We start from the raw sequence: 19,495 nt of genomic DNA on the forward strand, positions 1-19,495 counted from the left end.
TAACTCCTGTTCCCGGAACTGCGTCCTGGGAAGGCTTCTTCTCGGACCCTTTGCAGAACACCGTGCATCTCCCAGCCAACTTATAATTAGGCCCACCTGAGAATTGGTGACAGCCAAGGAGGGGGGCAGTGATGGCAATACTAGTGACATTAGAGACATCTGTCCCCTTCTCCCTCCCCCACCACCCCAGTCCTCAAAATACCAGGGGAGAGACCAATGGGGAAGGTAAGTGCTGAAGAGCAGATCATGACCTTCTCCTTACTGCAAGATCTTCTGGTCAAGATGTGGCAGAAGCTGAAGGAGCAGAGGAGGAAAAGGTGAGCATAAAGCAAATCCAGCACTACAGTTTTAAGTGGAAGAGAGTGGATAGGAATTTTTATGGCCCGAAGTGCCTAGAAAGGTAAGAGATCTGCCTGTCTTCAAGGAACAAGAGTTTATAGACTGTCAAACTAGAGTGATTAGGCAAAGCAGGGTCTTTTCAAATACCTGACTTACCACTTAGGTGACCTTAAACTCTGATGCAATATTGCCAGGGGACCATTGGGTTTCCACCAGCTCCATTAGGAGAACTCCTTCTGGCAAAATGAGGAGCACTGATGAGTTCTGAAATTCTACCTAGGTCCTGGGGGTAATCATGGGTAAACAGCAGCATGAAAGTGTTGTAAACGTGTTAGCCACTCAGTCATGTTTGACTCTTTGTGACCCCATGAACTGTAGCCTGCCGGTTCCTCTGTCCATGGGATTCTCGCGACAAGAATACTGGAGTTGGCAGTCATTCCCTTCTCCAGAGGATCTTCTCAACCCAGAGATCAAACCTGGATCTCCCACATGGCAGGCAGATTCTTTACTGTCTGAGCCACCAGGAAAGCCCTGAATAGCAGCATATTTGCAGACTAAACAGGACATCACTAACTAGACATTGCAGCCTAAGATATGCAGAGTTATATTAAATCTATGGTGCAGAAGATTCTGCAAGTGACCAAAAAAAAAAGTGGACCCATCAATCCCACCAGTCACCAGTCTCTGAGAGCTGGCATGAAAAAAGGGTAACTGGTATTGAAACTCGCCGAGGTTAAAAGACTGTTGGTATGGCAGGAGAGACCCACACTGAAACAACTCCACTGCTTTAGTAACACGCAGGCTGAAATCCTCCAAATAAAGTTACTACCATAACTTGAAAAGAATAACTGAGACTACATAGCATTTACAATCTACAAAATGGCCCAATTGCCAGAGAATAAAGTTCATCACTAAACTGAAAAACATCGACAGTATAATCAATAAAAACTAAATGATCATATATGATCATGGACAAAGTGCTGTCAGACCTTTCTGATTTTCTGGGGAATCAGAATACCAATGATACACAATAACAGACTTTAGCCCTGTTTAACTTATTCTCAAGAGATCCCAAAAGATGTAGTGATGAAGCCCATGGGAGCCCCAGGAGACTATCACCTGTAGCTGGGAGGGAACTTCACATTTCAGTCCTCCAAGAGGGTCTAGGATGAGTCTATAGAAAGTGTGGAAAGTTCTGGATGGATATGCACAGAGGATGGCTGTCAGAGAGCCACGGTGAGGCTTGCTGTATGCCCCCGTATGTCTATGTCCAGACTCAACTCCTTCCCTCCCTTTTTTTTCTGAATTCTCTCAACCTTCAAAGGGCAAAGTTCTGAATCAGTGGCTTAAATGCCATCAGTGGATCATGAGAGGCTCAATGAAATCAGAGTTCCCCTAACAATGTCAAAGAATCCCAGTTTCTCCCTGCAAGTGTGATGAGTCATTTCCAGGGAACTAGTGACCTCTTAAATACCTCTGATCTCTTTTTATGAATCACCACCTCCACCCACAAGTATCCACATGCTGCCTCCTGCTGTGGGCTCTGACTTTAGAGATCCCCAGTGTAGCTACTGTGGCATATTATAGAATGAAGCAGCACCTTCTTCAATTTCTCTGTTAATAATTTCCACACAAGACAAATTTAAGGCAACACTTTGGAATCAGAGGTATTATCCAAAAAGGAGTAGCTCAACTTAGACTAAAATCCTTGGATTTAGTTTCTAAATTAAGCACTTTTAGTAAATCATCTGGTTGATAGTCTAACAAAATGTTATCAGCTGACCACCTGCACTAGAATCCCCTGCTCATTGAAGCAGGTTCCCTGGCCCCATGGAGACCTGTGGACCCTGGACCGTACATTTGTAAAATGATTTTTTTTTTAATTTTGGAGTAATTTTAGATTTACAGGAAACTTGAAAAGATAGTACAGAGCATTTCTCTGTGTCCCTCACCCAGTATTCCCTCACATTAGCCTCTTACATTAGGATGGTACATTTGTTATAATGAACAAATATTGATCCATGATTGTTAACAGTGGATTTGGGCTTCACCGGTTTTCCGACTAACCTTTTGGTTCCAGAATCCAATCCACATTTCACTTAATCATTACATGTCTTTAGTCTCATCTGTTTTGTGACAGTTTTCCAGTCTTTTCCTCTTTGTCACGACCTTGACAATTTTGAGAGGTCAGGTGCTTTGTACAATATATCTCAATTTGGATGTCTTTGGCAATTTTCTCATGATTCCACTGGGGCTATGGGTTTGAGGGGGAAGATACCACAGAGGTGAAGTCCATTCTCATAACATGACCTGTTACTGATGATGCTAACCTTGATCACCCAGTCAAGGTAGTGGTTTGCCAGATTCCTCCACCGTAAGGTATTTCCTCCCACTTTCCATATTCAAGTCTTTGGAAGCAGATCATTAAGTCCAAGCAACCCTCAAGAGAGGCAGAGAATTAGGCTCTACCTCCCGGAGAGGGGTGTATTTACATAAGTAGATTAGAATTCTTGTGTAATAAAGATTTGTCCCTTCTTACCTATTTATTTATTCATTTATTTGTATCATTATGGACTCGTGTGTTTATTATATGCTTTACGTTATAATCCAAAACCACATCACATATATTGTTATTCACGTTGTTCTGGCTTTGGCCACTGAGCGCTCCTTCAGGTTGGCTCCTGTGTCCCTTGGACATGCTCTCCTTTTACTTTCAGTACTTCCCGATTTTCTGCTGGGCTTCCCAAGTGGCTCAGTAGTAAAGAATCTGCCTGCCAACGCAGGAAACACAAGAGACGCAGATTCAACTCCTGGGTTGGGAAGATCCCCTGGAGTAGGACATGGCAACCCACTTTAGTATTCTTGTTGGAGAATTCCATGGACAGAGGAGCCTGGCAGGCTATAGCCCACGGGGTCGAAAGAGAGTCAGACACACGAATGACACAGCACTACAAAAGATTTCGCTTCATCTTCCATTCTCTTGCTACAGCCCTAGAATGGGCCATACCCCCAGGGAATCCTGATTTCTCTTGCTGTGGAATTGTATGAGCGACCTAGATCTGGGCACTGAGGGGGACTGTGCAGTTTTGGGAAGCAATCAAGCAGATTCTTAGGCACGCTCAAGTTTGAGGGCAGCCATTTTGGAAAGTCAAGCCCAAATAAAGTAGAAATAATTTGTCAAGAAAAGCTCTGAAATAGCTTGTTTAAAGAATTACCACTATGTTCTTCATGTTAGCTCAAGATCAAAAGTTCCAAAATGCAAATACCCTGGGGGACTCATAGAGGGGAAAAGAGAAGACAATAGTAGAGATCAAATACTGATTCTGAAATACAGTGGTTATAATTCACCACCTAAAAACTAGAATAAAATAGATTTATGGAAGGCTTTCTCTGTGCCAAGCTAAGTGCACAGCCCCAAATCTAACGCTAAAGGTATAATTTCTCCTTTTCTAAATGTTCTGAAATTGAGGCCTAGAAAGGTGAAATGTTTGTAGAAACAAAACAGTCAGTAGGTGGCAGAGCTGAGACACCAAATCAGGTCCAGGTGCTCTGCCATGAAAAAGATTTCACTTGGCCTTCTGTTAACTATGCACAGCTGAACTTTTCTGCAAAATTCAGACTTAAATGGAAGAAAGTAGGGAAAACCACTAGACCATTCAGGTATGACCTAAATCAAATCCCTTATGATTATACAGTGGAAGTAACAAATAGATCCAAGGGATTAGATCTGATAGAGTGCCTTAAGAATTATGGACGGAGGTTTGTGACATTGTACAGGAGGCAGTGATCAGGACCATCCCCAAGAAAAAGAAATGCAAAAAGGCAAAATGGCTGTCTGACGAGTCCTTACAAATAGCTGAGAAAAGAAGAGAAGTTAAAGGCAAAGGAGAAAAGGAAAGATATATCCATCTGAATGCAGAGTTCCAAAGAATAGCAAGGAGAGATAAGAAAGCCTTCCTCAGTGATCAGTGCAAAGATATAGAGGAAAACAATAGAATGGGACAGACTAGAGATCTCTCCAAGAAAATGAAAGGTACCAAAGGAATATTTCATGCATAGATGGGCACAATACAGGACCTAACAGAAGATGAGGATATTAAGAAGAGGTGGCAAGAATACACAGAAGAACTGTACAAAAAATATCTTAATGACTCAGATAACCACAGTGGTGTGATCACTCACCTAGAACCAAACATCCTGGGATGCAAAGTCAGGTGGGCCTGAGGGAAACATCATTATGAACAAAGCCAGTGGAAGTAATAGAATTCCAGCTGAGGTATTTCAAATCCTATAAGGATATTGTGAAAGTGCTGCACTCAGTATGCCACCAAATTTGGAAAACTTAACAGTGCCCACAGGACTGGAAAAGGTCAGTTTTCATTCCAATTCCAAAGAATATTCAAACTACCACACAATTGCACTCATCTCACATGCTAGCAAAGCAATGCTCAAAATTCTCCAAGCTAGGCTTCAACAGTACGTGAACTGAGAACTTCCAGATGTTCAAGCTGGATTTAGAAAAGGCAGAGGAACCAGAGACCAAATTGCCAACATCTGCTGGATCATAGAAAAAGCAACAGAATTCCAGAAAAACATCTACTTCTGCTTCACTGACTACGCTAAATAAAGCCTTTGACTGTGTGAATCACAACAAACTGGAAAATTCTTAAAGAGATGGGACTACCACACCACCTTACCTGCCTCCTAAGAAGCCTGTATGCAGATCAAGAAGCAACAGTTAGAACTGGACATGGAACAACAGACGGGTTCAAAATTGGGAAAGGGATACGTCAAAGCTGTATATTGTCACCCTGCTTATTTAATTTATATGCAGAGTACATCATGTGAAATGCAGAGCTGGAGGAAGCACAAGCTGGAGTCAAGATAACTGGGAGGAATATCAATAACCTCAGATATGCAGATGACACCACCCTTATGGCAGAAAGTGAAGAGGAACTAAAGAGCCTCTTGATGAAAGTGAAAGAAGAGAGTGAAAAAGCTGGCTTGAAACATTGAAAAAAACGAAGATCATGGCATCCGGTCCCATCACTTCAAGACAAATAGATGGGGAAACAATGGAGACAGTGACAGATTTTATTTTCTTGGGCTCCAAAATCACTGCAGATAGTGACTGCAGCCATGCAATTAAAAGATGCTTGCTCCTTGGAAGAAAAGCTATGACAAACCTAGACAGCATATTAAAAAGCAGAGACATTACTTTGCCAACAAAGGTCTGTCTAGTCAAAGCTATGGTTTTTCCAGTAGTCATGTATGGATATGAAAGTTGGGCTATAAAGAAAGCTGAGCACCGAGGAATTGATGCTTTTGAACTGTGGTGTTGGAGAAGACTCTTGAGAGTCCCTTGGACTGCAAGGAGATCAAACCAGTCAATCCTAAAGGAAATCAGTCATGAATATTCTTTGGAAGGACTGATGCTGAAGCTGAAGCTCCAATACTTTGGCCAGCTGATGCAAAGAAGTAACTTATTGGAAAAGACCCTGATGCTGGGAAAGACTGAAGGTGGGAGGAGAAGGGGATGACAGCAGACAAGATGGTTATATGGCATCACCGACTCTATGGACATGAGTTTGAGCAACTTTCAGGAGATGGTGAAGGAAAGGAAAGCCTGGTGTGCTGCAGTCCATGGGGTCACAAAGAGTTGGACACGACTGAGTGACTGAGCCGAACTGATTTTTTTTTGAATATGCAGCCTGCCTTTCCCAGATCTCAAAGCCAGGAGGGACGGTCAGCACATTCACTGCTGAATGTCCTGTGTCTGTTATGTAGCAGGCACTCAGCAGATAACATCTGAATAAATCTGCACAAATTCCACATTGGCGAAAATGAGGACCATGAAGCATAACACATTTACTTCTACTGTATCTCACAACTAGACTTATATTCCCAATTAGGTAAAAAATCAACGACAATAACAAAAAATTCTATTGAAATCATACTTTTAAACTTCACGAAGTTCAGATTTGGGGATAAGGAAAATAATTATGTGTAAACTGGTCTGAGTGCAAGGTTTTAGTAAACAATAAGGTAGTCAGTACATACTCTTAAATTACAGGTGGTTTCTTAGGTGGCTCAGTGGTAAAGAATCTGCTTGTCAATGCAGGAGACGCAAGAGATGCAGGTTTGATCCCTGGGTCGGGAAGGTCCCCTGGAGGAGGAAATGGGAACCTATTCCAGTATTCCTGCCTGGAACATTCCATTAACAGAGGAGGAGTTTGGTGAGCTAGAGTCCATGCAGTCACAAAGAGTCAGACACGACTGCTCACATACACATGTAGTCTATGACTAGAAAGCAAATGCCAAAAGTCATCAGATCACTACTTCCTATGAATTAAATGGACTTCATAATACACCAATACATTCGTTCATTCCTTCATCAAGTATTTCTTTAATGCTTAGCATGTGCGGACACTGTTTCATGTGCTAAAGACCATTGCTATGAACAAAACAAAAGAGAAATGCTGCTATCAGAGCTAACAGTTAACAAATACAATGAATACATGTCAGATGCTGATAAGTGCTGGGAAGAAAAACAATGCCCAGAGGGGCAAGAGCTTGCAACTTACAATAGGATACTTCCTCTCTGGGAGAGTGGTGACAAAGCTCAGAAACATCCACCTGGAAGAGGAAAGAGCAAGTGCCAAAGCCCTGAGGCAGGACATGTGCTACGTGTGTGTACAGAGCCACAAGGAAGCCACAGGGAAGTGAACAACGAGTGATGTGTCACAAGAGATGTGATACAGAAGTGCCTGCAGCCGTGGTGGAGGTATGGAGTGGACTGAGACGAGGACTTTTGGTACAATGCTCTGCGGGTAATTCTGAACCCTTGGATGTTTATCAAGGAAGACAGGAAGCTGTTACAGAGAAGACACTTCAAAGGATCACTCTAGCCTGCTATTTTGAGAACGACCAATGACGAGGTGGCCAAGATATCATACAAATGAGACAGTGATGGTGGCTTGGATGTAAAGTGGTACCAAGAAGACAGGCTGAGAGGTGGTTCTATTCTGAATATATTTTCATGTTAGAACCAGCACTCTTGGCAGATGGAGTGTGGATATGAAAAAGAAGAGTCAGGGGTGGCAACAAGGTTTGGGGCTTAGCAAAGAGATGGGCAGATGTATGGCTACCACATACCGAGATTCGAGTGGGATCGATCCTTGGTGGCTCAGCAGTAAAGAATCTGCCTGTCAATGCAGGAGACGTAAGAGACATGGGTTCAATCCCAGTGTGGGGAAGAGCCCCTGGAGAAGGAAATGGCAACCCACTTCACTATGCTTGCCTAGAAAATCCCATGGACAGAGGAGCCTGGTGGGCTACAGTCCATGGTCACAAACAGTCGGACACGACTGAGTGACTAACAACAGACAACTGAGATCAGAAAGGCTGTGGCAATTCCAAGAGATGCTGAGTAGGCGGTCAGTCACCTGGGTCTGCATTTCAAGGCAACTCTCCAGGGTTCCAGGATATAAATTTGGGAGTCATTAACATTTCAAGCCACAAACTAGGAAAAGCTCACCAGGGGTGTGAGTACAGACAAGGCAAAGTTTCTCACAGTTTGTGAGTACAGACAAGGCAAAAATGAGGTTATTGCTGGAGGGAGATAAGAGGGTGAGAGAGAGTTGGTTTTTTTTTTTTATTTTCCCTAAAAGGTGGGTAGGCTAATGAGAATGATTCTATAGAGAGGGAAAAGGTGATGCTGGAGAGCACAGAGCAATTGCTGAAAGACTTTCTTCAATTTGCTTTGAATATTGCTAAAATGCAGCATCCTGTCTCTGAGGGCAGGAAAGGATACAGAGAAGCACTGGCATTCAGTAAGGGAAGCCATAAAGACATCATCATTCACCTTGAAGGACACAAAAGAGGCTGTCGGTAAGGTAGTACGGTCTACAATTAACACATAAAAATCATTTTTTAAAATTCCATATATATGTGTTAGTATACTGTATTGGTCTTTATCTTTCTGACTTACTTCACTCTGTATAATGGGCTCCAGTTTCATCTATCTCATTAGAACTGATTCCAATGAAAAAGAGACACAGATGTACAGAACAGACTTTTGGACTCTGTGGGAGAAGATGAGGGTGGGATGTTCTGAGAGAATAGCATTGAAACAAGTATACTATCAAGGGTGAAACAGATCACCAGCCCAGGTTGGATGCATGAGACAAGTGCTCAGGGCTGGTGCACTGGGAAGACCCAGAGGGATGGGATGGAGAGGGATGTGGGAGGGGGGACCAGGATGGGGAACACATGTAAATCCATGGCTGATTCATGTCAATGTATGGCCAAAACCACTACAATATTGTAAAGTAATTAGCCTCCAACTAATAAAAATAAATGAAAAAAACACATAAAAATCAATAGTCTACAAAACACATATCTGACCACAGATTTGTGTCCAGAATATACAGAAAACTCAAAAATACAGGAAAATATGATCAGAAGGTAACCAAAAGATAGGAAGAAAGATTTCACAGAAGAGAATATATAAATGGAAAATAAGCATATGAAAAGATGGTCCTATGGCCACTAAGGAAATGGAAATTAAAACCACAATGTATCACTACACACCTATCACAATGACTAAAAACAAAAAACAGTAATGACAGCAAGTGCTGGCGAGTATGCAGAGAAACTGAATCACTCAAACAGTGCTTTGGTGGGAATTTAAAACAGTCATTTATACAATGACAAATTAATTTGTCAGTAGCCTACAGAACTGTACATATACTTGGTGGTGGTGGTTTAGTTGCTAAGTCGTGACCGACTCTTGCGACCCCATGGACAGAGGAGCCTGGCAGGCTACAGTCCATAGGATTCTCCAGGCAAGAGTACTGGAGTGGGTTGCCATTTCCTTCTCCAGGGGATCTTCCCAACCCAGGAATCAAACCCAGGTCTCCTGCATTATAGGCGGACTCTTTACCAACTGAGCTACAAGGAAAGCAACAATTATATCCCTGGGGATTTACCCCAGAGAAATAAAAAATGAAATAAAAAATAAAAACCAGTACACAAATATTCATAGCAGCCTTATTTGAAATAGCCCCAAACTGGAAGCAACTCAGATGACCCTCAATGAGGGAATGGTTCAAAAAACTGTGATACATCCATAGGGATCGAACCTAGGTCTCCTGTGTTGCGGGCAGATTCTTTACCATCTGAGCCACCAGGGAAGCCCATTACCATGGAATACTACTCAGCAATAAAAAAGAATGACCTATTGATACACACTGAACTTGGATGAACTCAAGAGCATTATGTTGAGTGTAAACAGACAATATAAAAAGGTTGCATATTATATGATTCCAGTTATATAACATTCTTATAATGACACAGGTGGGGAACAGAAGAGTGATTACCAGAGGTTAGGGATGTCAGTGGTGGTGGAAAGGATGTGACTATTAAGGAAGATTTTTTAATAATGAAAGAATTTTGCATCTTAACTGTAGTGGTGGTTACAGGAGTCTACACAAGCGATAAAATGGCATAGAACTATACAGGCAGGTTGTACCAATGTCAGTTTCCTGGTTTTGGTACGGTACTACTACTATGTAAGATGTAACCACCAGGGTAAAGTAGATACAGGCTCCGGTGGGACCTCTCTGTGTCATCTTTGCAATCTCTAAGAATCTATAATTATCTCAAAATAAAAAGTTTTAAAAAATCTAATGCACCCTTGAAAGTTTAATTTGGACCATAGGATTTCTTAGAATTCAAATCAAAATAAAATATATATGGTTCATTAATTTAAAAAAGTCAATAGCCCAGTACATGAAAATTCATAGCAGCTTCATCTGTAATAACCTCACACTGGAAACAACTCAAATGTCCATATACATACAATGATATGCTACTCAGCAATAAAAATAACTATTGTTATGTGAACTACGGATACATCTGAACATAATTATGCTGAGTAACAGAAGTCAGACAAAAGAGTGCATAATGTATGACTTCACTTATAGAAAACTCTAGAAAATATATACTAATCTGCAGCAACAAAAATCAGATGAATCATTGCCTGGGGGTGGTCTTGATCATAGGGAGAGCTGGGAAGGAGGAATTACGATGGGGCAAGAAGGACCTTTTGGGAGTGATGAATATATTTACTGTCTTCACTGTGGTTTCATAGGTGTATGCATATGTTAAAATTTACCAAGTTGTACAGTTTATATACATGTGGTTAACTGTATGTAACTCAGTAAGGTTTAAAAAACATCAATAGCTTACACATTCACAAATAATAACCAACTAGAATATATCAAGGAAAAGAACAACCCACTTACAATAGCAGCAAAGAAACAGGAACAAACCTAAGGAATGTGCAAAACTTGTATGATGAAACATTTCTGAAGACAGTAAAACTTTCCTAACTTCAACAAAGAGAAAGAAATCTCTTCTTGAGAGGGTGATTTAATACCTTAAAGATGTTAGTTCTCCCTAAGTTAATTTACAAACCGAAAGAAATCCAAATAAAAATACTGACAAATGACTTTTTTCTGTCTAGACACAATACTAAAATTTATATGGAAAAATAGGCATATGAGAACAGAATATGGAAAAAGAGCTTATAAAGGAAACTAGCTGTAATTTATATTAAATATGCTAACAATCTTCTATAATTAAAACAGTGTGGGACTGGCATTTAAGTAGAATGATGGACCAGTGGACTAGAATATGAACAATCCTGAAATTCACTAAGTACACATGGAAATTGGGTATATGGTAAAAGGTAACTAAAATCACTGGGGCAAAGAAGGATTTTGCAACAAATTGTGTTTGGAAAACTGGATAGCTACGTGAAAAACAATCAGATCCATAACTCACATCTCACCCAAGAATAAACTAAGTGAATCAGAGGATTAAATGTAAAAGTTCAAATATATTAGAAGAAATTGTGTGAATTCCTCTACAACCAGGGACTAAAAGGAAGGTTTTCTAGTATGATTTAAAATCTAGATTCAATAAACTACTTGTTTAATGTATAGCTACAATGAAAATGAAAAAAGCTGCATAAGTAATAACCCATAAGCAAAGTCAAAATATAAATGACAATTGCAAGCACATATTTGAAATGTATCACCAATAAAGACTAGTATCTCTAATATATTTCCTAAAAATTCAGGGTGGCGGGTGTGGGAAGGACCATAAATCTGATAGGAAAAAATGAACAAAAGGCCAAGACAACGCACAAAACAGATATAATAATGGCCCATAAATACATGGCAAAATACACAACTTCACTCATAAGAGAAATGTTAATTGAAACACCACCACGATACCATGTCACACCCTGTTAGTCAGACGGTGAGGGAATAGGCACTCCCTCAAATATCTGGGGGGAATGTAAAACAATACGAGCTTTCTGGCAAATTCTAATAAACCTACACACACATCAACCCTTGATAAGCAATCCAATTCTAAGAATTTACACTGAAGATGTACTTCCTATCGTGCAAAATGATTTACTATGGCGTTATCTGTAATTGTAAAAATAGTGGAAACTACTTAATGCCAAAATACAATAGACCGGCTGAATAAATGGTGACACATCCTTACAAGGAAGTACTGTCCAGATTTTTTTAAACAGGGTAAGCTCTGTGAATACATACAGAATGACTTTCAGAAGGGACAGATGGATGAACAGAAATGTTTTTCCCTGTTCTGATATGGGCATTAAAATTATGAAACCACTGTATGTGTGCTGTAGAACTGGGCAAAGGAGTTAATATACTGGTGTAATTGACAGGCTTCTCACTGTGGAAGAATATCCATGAAGAATATTTACATTTCACAGACAAATATAGAATAGGGAAAACAAAGAAAAACCCTGAGGGGTGTTGGAACTGGAGATCAGCAGGATGAATATGCAGGTCCCTAACACACACAGACATGTGTGAGTGCATACACACACACATTTATATGCATATACATGTATCATTTTTTTCCCTGGCTCTGCTGTTGGAACATCCAGAAACAATGATACTCTGATAGCAATGAGAACATTCTAGCTCCCAGATCTTGGTTTCTAAATATTATTCCTAACTAAAAGTAAGCAAGGCTCCTCAGAGAAACAACCAATGCCAAGACCAGGGCAGGGAAAGTACAACAGTATCCTGGAGCACCTTGCTGGGCCAAAAAGTTAAAAAAAAAATTATAAGGACATGTCAAAGAGACAGAGAAGCTGGTTTCAAGAAATTTCCATTAGCCAAATTTAAGATATTTTGATCAAAACACTGACAGTAATGGATTATAACTCACAGAATAAAATGATCTATGAAAGATAGATAGATCAAGGGAAATTTTTTTCCCATAGTGGGCTGCCAGCTAATAAATGTACATAGAATGACAGAGTCAGAAACTCACCATTTAGCATTATGTTAAACTAAAATTTAGTTGATTCAGTCAAGAACTATCAATAGCAGACATTAAAACTAGTGGGTAGAAGTTTGGTGGAGAACAGAATATTTTTATGTAGTGTCAAAGTATCTTCCCACTAAAGTTCTTACCTTTCCTTTAAAGGAACATGATAAAGCAGGATGAAAAGGCACTAGCTTTATGAAAACCACAGTAGAGTATCTAAAATCTGTATTTTTTTGGAAAAACACAATATCAAAACCTAAATTTTAAGTACATAAGCCAGGTTTTATCAGAAACTCCGTGCTACAAAGTACTATTTACACTATAATCCTATTGTTATTAAAATTATCTATGTAGTATAAATAGGCTAGAATGATAAATACCAAAATTATAAAACTGATAGTATTAAAAATTCAGGTGATTTTATTCATTTTTATGTTTTATCATATTTTCAATGTCTCTACAATAAACATGTATTATTTTTATAAGAAGAAAAAGTATGGGAAGAAAAAAAACCCACAAGGAGTAAGCAGATACAACTGAAAAAAGCTGGAAAGAAATTTAAAAGCCAAGAGCATTTTGTGATTGCCTGATGGCACGATGGATGATGTATTCTTTTCCCTGTTTTTACCTGTGGGACTTCAGAGTTAAAAACCCTGATGCTCACAACTGATCACTTTACACATTGATTTTGCCTTTGCTGTGCACACCGAAATTTAGCAACACTGCCTCTCTGATCATCTCTCCTTGAACTCCTTCCTCTTACCCCCTGGATCCTTCCTTACCTAACAAGAAACCACATTGTTTTTCTTTAAAACTTCTGCATCCACTGCTCCTGAGATTATCTGATGTCCCCTGAGCACATCCAACATCACTTGTTTCTCAAGTAGTGTTATTTTCATAGCAGCGTACAGGAGTGGATCTTTATACAATAGCTACCTCTCTGAAACATAATTTCCTACTGTAAAGTAGTTCCAAAGAATGTACACCATTGTCAGAGTGGGGAGGGGAGTTCTGATATGTCTTTTCTCCGGTAGAAATAAAATGTTTTAAAACAGCGTCACTATCTATCAGCTTTCTCTGTACTTTCTCTGTGATCAAGCGCGGTAGGGTGATGATGGTATCTGCAAGTTTCCCAAACAAAGCCTTGCGTAAAACATGCTTACTTACCCCTTGCACGGATGATCAAACTCAGCTCAGCAGGGTCCTATGGAAATGGAGCCCTCAAACATAGATCAGCACACAGGAAAGTGGACCGAGGCCTCTGACCCACACCGTGTTCTTAGAGGCCACATTTAGAGTTAGCTCTTCAAGAGGTTAGTTTTTAACTGATAGCAAATCACACATTTGGGAATGCAGGTTTTAAACATACATCACAAAGGTAGGCAAATCTGTGAATATTTTAAAAGACTGCCAATATACTCACAGTTTTTTCATTATTTTCAAAAGCTTCTCTTGCCTCTTCAAATGTACAGACTTCTTCTTTGCATTCACGCTCAATGTTGCCCTGTCTTATTTCTTCAAAGAGTCCATTCGCTCTTCGGTAGCGTCTTAATACTGAATTGGCTTTTTCGTCAGTGAGGAAAACTACAAAGAGATATAATAATAAGCATAAAATTGTAATTAAAAATACATGTGGAAAGTTACTGTACAAGATGAAGCCTGCTAGACACTCTTTAGAGAACATAGCTAACACCCTCAACCTCTTTCTCTAGGGCAGCAAGGAAATAACACTCGGCTCTCAACCGCCCCATCTGCTGTCTTTCTCATCACGTGTGTCCTTTCAGTGGCAGTTGCCCTGGGTAGCGACAATGACATGATGAACTATCCTATATCCAGACTTTAGCACATTACTGCCAACCATGGGCGTTTAAATATAGCAATAATGAAACCAGTACACACATGCACTCATTACTATAAGAGGATGCCCCAGGCTTTCTGCTGGTGGATAGCAGCAATGAAATAAAAATCCAGTCTGTGGACTATCAGTCTTTGTTATCCCAACTAAAAATAAATAAAACTCCAATTGACCTAATTATAAAAACCCAAAGCACCTTTACTCATGTGAAAGGAAGAGGTGACAAAATACTGCCAAGAAATTAAGATAAATTTGGCCATAATTCATTCCAAAGGATATTAATAGTCATTTTGTTCTAAATGCACTTAGCTTGAATATATTTTGACACTAATATATTTAACCCCATTTTGATGTCCTTCAGAAAAAGAAAATTGTTCTGTCTGACTTGTAGAGGCATTTCATATAAACATTCAAAATGCACATTCATGATACCCAGTAAAATAAGGCAATGGTTATAATGCACACTTGTGGGAAATAATTTTTATGTACAGATTCATTTTAAACTATACTTCAATTACATTTGTCTAAAACGGTCATGCTTGTTTGCAGAGATAAATAGAATGCTACCAGAATTTAATCTTCTGCTAGTGCAAATAACTTAGAAAATACCCTAATCTTAAAGACCTTTGACATGTGACAAGATACATAATAGATCCTTCAGAACATTAAAGAGAAAAAAAAAGGCCACATTTTGGGGGGTGGAAAAAAACATTTTGAAGTTAAATGAAAATAAGTAAATACTCATTTAAAAATAGCAACAACAGGAATGAATTTAAGGTTTACCTCAATTTTAGAAATGTGTATTTGACTTTATAGAGGATATGGATTCAATTCTTAGGATCCTTTAAAATATCCGTATTGATACAAGTTAGATGGGTACACTGAAAACTATGGTACATCTTCCTTCCTTCTGTGCCTCAGAAGGGTAAGTAGTGATAAAAATGGATCACAAAGTCATAAAAAATCATTAGAAGAAATCCTAGAACAGAAAAGGGTGCTGCTGACTTGGAGAGTATTAGTAGAATTTTCTGCCAGTGCTTTTCAGTTTAGCTGCATGAGCATCTCTTGCTGGACTTCCTATCGAACATCCTACTGGGCCTACCTCCCAGAGTCTCTGAATGCACAGGGCTGGGGTAGAGCCAAGAAGCTGCATTTCAAGTAAGAGCCCAGGTCACACTGGTGTTGCTGGGCCCACTCCCACAGTTTGAAAACCACTAGTCAAATGGGAGCTCCTTAGAAAACTAGTTCTGAGGAAGGTGTTTGTGGAATGCTGGGACTAACAAATATAAAAAGACTTTTACTGTATGACTTTTTAGGACTCTTACTATGTATTTAATATATATTTGAAATCTCCAGAAAACAAACACAACACATGCGTATGTCACATTTATTTGACTATGGAGCCCTTTTCCAAGGGACATTTCACTGAATTAACAACTTCCTAGTCACTGGTTTTATATATGGCAATGACAAACAATTCTCTTCCATATAATAGGCCAACTAATACATGAAGACGGTAACTGACTTCCCTTGAGGCTTCTCTTTTCTAGGATAAACATGTCTCATTTCTTCATCTGTTGGTCACATATCAGAAAAATACATAGGAGTCCCTGTACCATCTTTATCACATTAAATGCTGTATTCTACACTGAGTGGTCTGACAAGTACAAAACTAATCATGGCTATCAGTTTCCATGTTTTTAAACACACTAGATATGTCAATTGTGCTTCCCTGTTAGCTCAGCTGGTAAAGAATCCGCCTGCAATGCAGGAGACCCCGGTTTGATTCCTGGGTCGGGAGATCCGCCAGGGAAGGGATAGGCTGCCCACTCCAGTATTCTTGGGCTTTCCTGCTGGCTTAGCTGGTAAAGAATCCACCTGCAGTGTGGGAGACCTGGGTTTGATCCCTGGGTTGGGAAGATCCCCTGGAGAAGGGATAGGCTGCCCACTCCAGTATTCTTGGGCTTCCCTGCTGGCTCAGCTGGTAAAGAATCCACCTGCAATGTGGGAGACCTGGGTTTGATCCCTGGGTTGGGAAGATACCCTGGAGAAGGGAAAGGCTGCCCACTCCAGTATTCTGGCCTGGAGAATTCCATGGACTGTGTAGTCCATGGGGTCGCAAAGGGTCAGACATGACTGAACAACTTTCACTTTCAGATATGTCAATGAAGTCTAAGGCTTCCTTGGCTTTTGGGGACAGTTTTCTTGAAAATAAACTGATCAATAGTATTGTATTTTAAGCTTTTAAGAGGGAAAAAACCCTAAATTCTCTTAAGGGAAAATCTTAGATGCTGTCTACATTGAAAAATGTGTCAAGGAAAGCAGCTGACTCCTAAAATCAGAATGCAGGCTAATTCAGAAGATCACATAACTATAAGGTAATGTACAGCATGACACAGCCCTTCTAATTCCAGCCTAACCAAATTACCAAGAGTATTCTACAAACACCTCCTGTGTATTTCTTGTACTGGAAGGCAATGTGATATAATACTGAGACCTCTAGATGCAATAACCTGGCAATTAGGTTTTTATCTCACTTGCCAAATGTGGTCAGTTAGAAGTTATCACTTGGAATAAGAATCTGACCAGTAGGAAAGATACTGTTACAGATTAGTTGTGTCCTGGGAGAGATTGAAGACAAAAAGGAGAAGGGGTGAGAGAGGATGAGATGGCTGAATGGCATCACTGGCTCAATGGACAGGAAGGAGTCTGAGAAACTCCAGGAGATGGCGGAGGACAGGGAAGCCTGGGGTGCTGCAGTCCACGGGGTCACAAAGAGTCGGACACAACTGAGTGACTGAACAACAACAACACGTCTGCCATACATTAGGGAACAGGAAATTGTGGCAGAGTATTTGCCAGTCCTAATCAAAGTAATTTGGAAATCTAATGGGTGAAATCAGAATTGGGATCCTTTCTATGTGAAAACAAAATAAGGGAAAGGTGGCATCTTGGACCTATAGGGTAAGATCAGACTATTTCTTCCTAAAACGCTGGGCAAGTTCCATGATGCAGGGGCTTGTGTTTGGACTTAATGTTTGAAACCAAAGTTGATTGCTTTCCTCTACCTCCTTCTCATCAAAATGTGTGAGGTACCCAAGAGCTGTCCAGAATCATGTATATGCCTTCATCAGAGATGACATGATATGACAAGTATACAGACTATAAATCTACTCTGAGAACACAACACTGAGGTGGTATTCAAACACATTCTTTTCTCATTAAAATACATAAGGAAAAACCTAAGCTGTTTTCTCTCAATTCAGTTAGGGAACATCCTAAGGAAAATATTTCAACTCTAAGACTGATATACCGCCATAAAATAAGTATATTAATTTAAAAAATAGCTACTTTTTCATAATTTCAAAATGGATAGCTCTCACCCGTGCTTTCTCTTCAGAAGAAAACAATAAAAATAAGTGAAATAAGATGATTTCTCAAGTAACTCCCTAAGTTACTCCCTTAAACCAAAATACATAGTCATGTTGCATATTTTTAACACTGCATTACCAAAACTGATATTTTAATGTCAAAAATCTTTACCTAGGTAAAATCATGTCCATCTATTTGCTGAAAAACAGCAGATGGCAGGGCCTGAAAGTTAACAGCTCATGTGGAAAATCTCCACTCCACTTATCTAATCAGTTCCTCTCATCTTGGGTCTGAATTTACTCAAAAGCCATTATTTAAAGTGGCAAATGTTTACATTTTTCTTTTAAGTGAGCAAAATTTTTTCTTTAGGACGTGTCTACTGAACACAGACTATGTACAATGAGATCATGACAAGTCACAAAGATCAACAGGAAATGGCCTTTGCCCTCAAGGTTCTTTGGTGCATATAATGAAGATAAGAGATACAAACAGTTCTAATGGAAGATGAACCAGATACATGCTGTTTGAGGTTGGCAGGCAGGCATATTTCTACTGGGTAGGTGTATTGGTGGATGGGAGAGAGGCCTGGAGAAGGACAAGTGAAAAGTGTATTAGGGCTGGCCTTTTAGGGACATGAAAAGATGGTGAGCAAAGATACCCTACGAAAACAAAAAAAGTGAGTGAGGGCCTAGAATCAAATAAACCTAGGGCCATAAATGAGGAATAATGAGCTTGCCAGTAGGGCCGGAGTTAACCATTCAAAAAAGAGAGGGAAATGGAACTTGAAATGGCTTGATAGCCATGTCATGAGGCACTGAATGTTAGGTTAAAATATTTAAACTATTTGATAGCATTCAAGATTTTAGACCGATACTTCACGGAGAAAAACCTAGAAAAATGTGTATGTACAACAGATTTAGGGGTAGGATGAGGAGAAAATGGAGGAATAAAGACCAGGGAAAAAAAGGCTACTTACATTAGACCAGGTTAAGAAATGATAAGATCATGCCTCAGAATGGTGCCAAAAGGAAGGGAAAGAAAGGGACAGATGTGAAATTTAGGGTTAATATAACCCAACATATAAATATAACTCAATGTGTGATGCCTTTGGCCACTACACCTATCACATACCTTATTCCTCAGTCAAACCAAATTTTGTCATTCTCCATACAGGCTTTTTCATGCCTCCATAGCTCTATACCTAACATTTCCCCTGCCAGGCAAACTCTTATTCTATTCAGATGTGAAGTGAAAGTGTTAGTCACTCAGTTGTGTCCAACTCTTTGCAACCCCGTGGACTGTAGCCCACCAGGCTCCTCTGTCTATGGGATTCTCTAGGCAAGAATACTGGAGTGGGTAGCCTTTCCTTTCTCCAGGGGATCTTCCCGGCCAATAGTCGGACACAACTGAGTGACTAACACACACCATTCAGCTGTAACATCCTCTAAAAATGCTCCCCAGGTTCTACTTCCCACACCATTAGACATAGCTGCTATAGAGTTTCAGTATTTAGGTAGAATTCAATTATAGCAATTAAATAAACTA

At 39.9% G+C, this 19,495-nt stretch overlaps 1 protein-coding gene across 2 annotated transcripts in view; it reads right to left on the reverse strand.

Moving 5' to 3' along the window:
* PRRG1 (proline rich and Gla domain 1) overlaps nucleotides 1–19,495 on the reverse strand; it is a 159,223-nt gene that overhangs the window by 44,202 nt on the left and 95,526 nt on the right. For both annotated transcript variants that reach the window (XM_020903192.2, XM_020903193.2), the window contains exon 3: nucleotides 14,147–14,307. In XM_020903192.2, the coding sequence (XP_020758851.2) occupies nucleotides 14,147–14,307 (161 nt within the window). The remainder of the gene's footprint in view (nucleotides 1–14,146; nucleotides 14,308–19,495) is intronic.

Source organism: Odocoileus virginianus, chromosome X (genome assembly GCF_023699985.2).
Source record: "Odocoileus virginianus isolate 20LAN1187 ecotype Illinois chromosome X, Ovbor_1.2, whole genome shotgun sequence".
Classification (NCBI taxonomy): domain Eukaryota; kingdom Metazoa; phylum Chordata; class Mammalia; order Artiodactyla; family Cervidae; genus Odocoileus; species Odocoileus virginianus.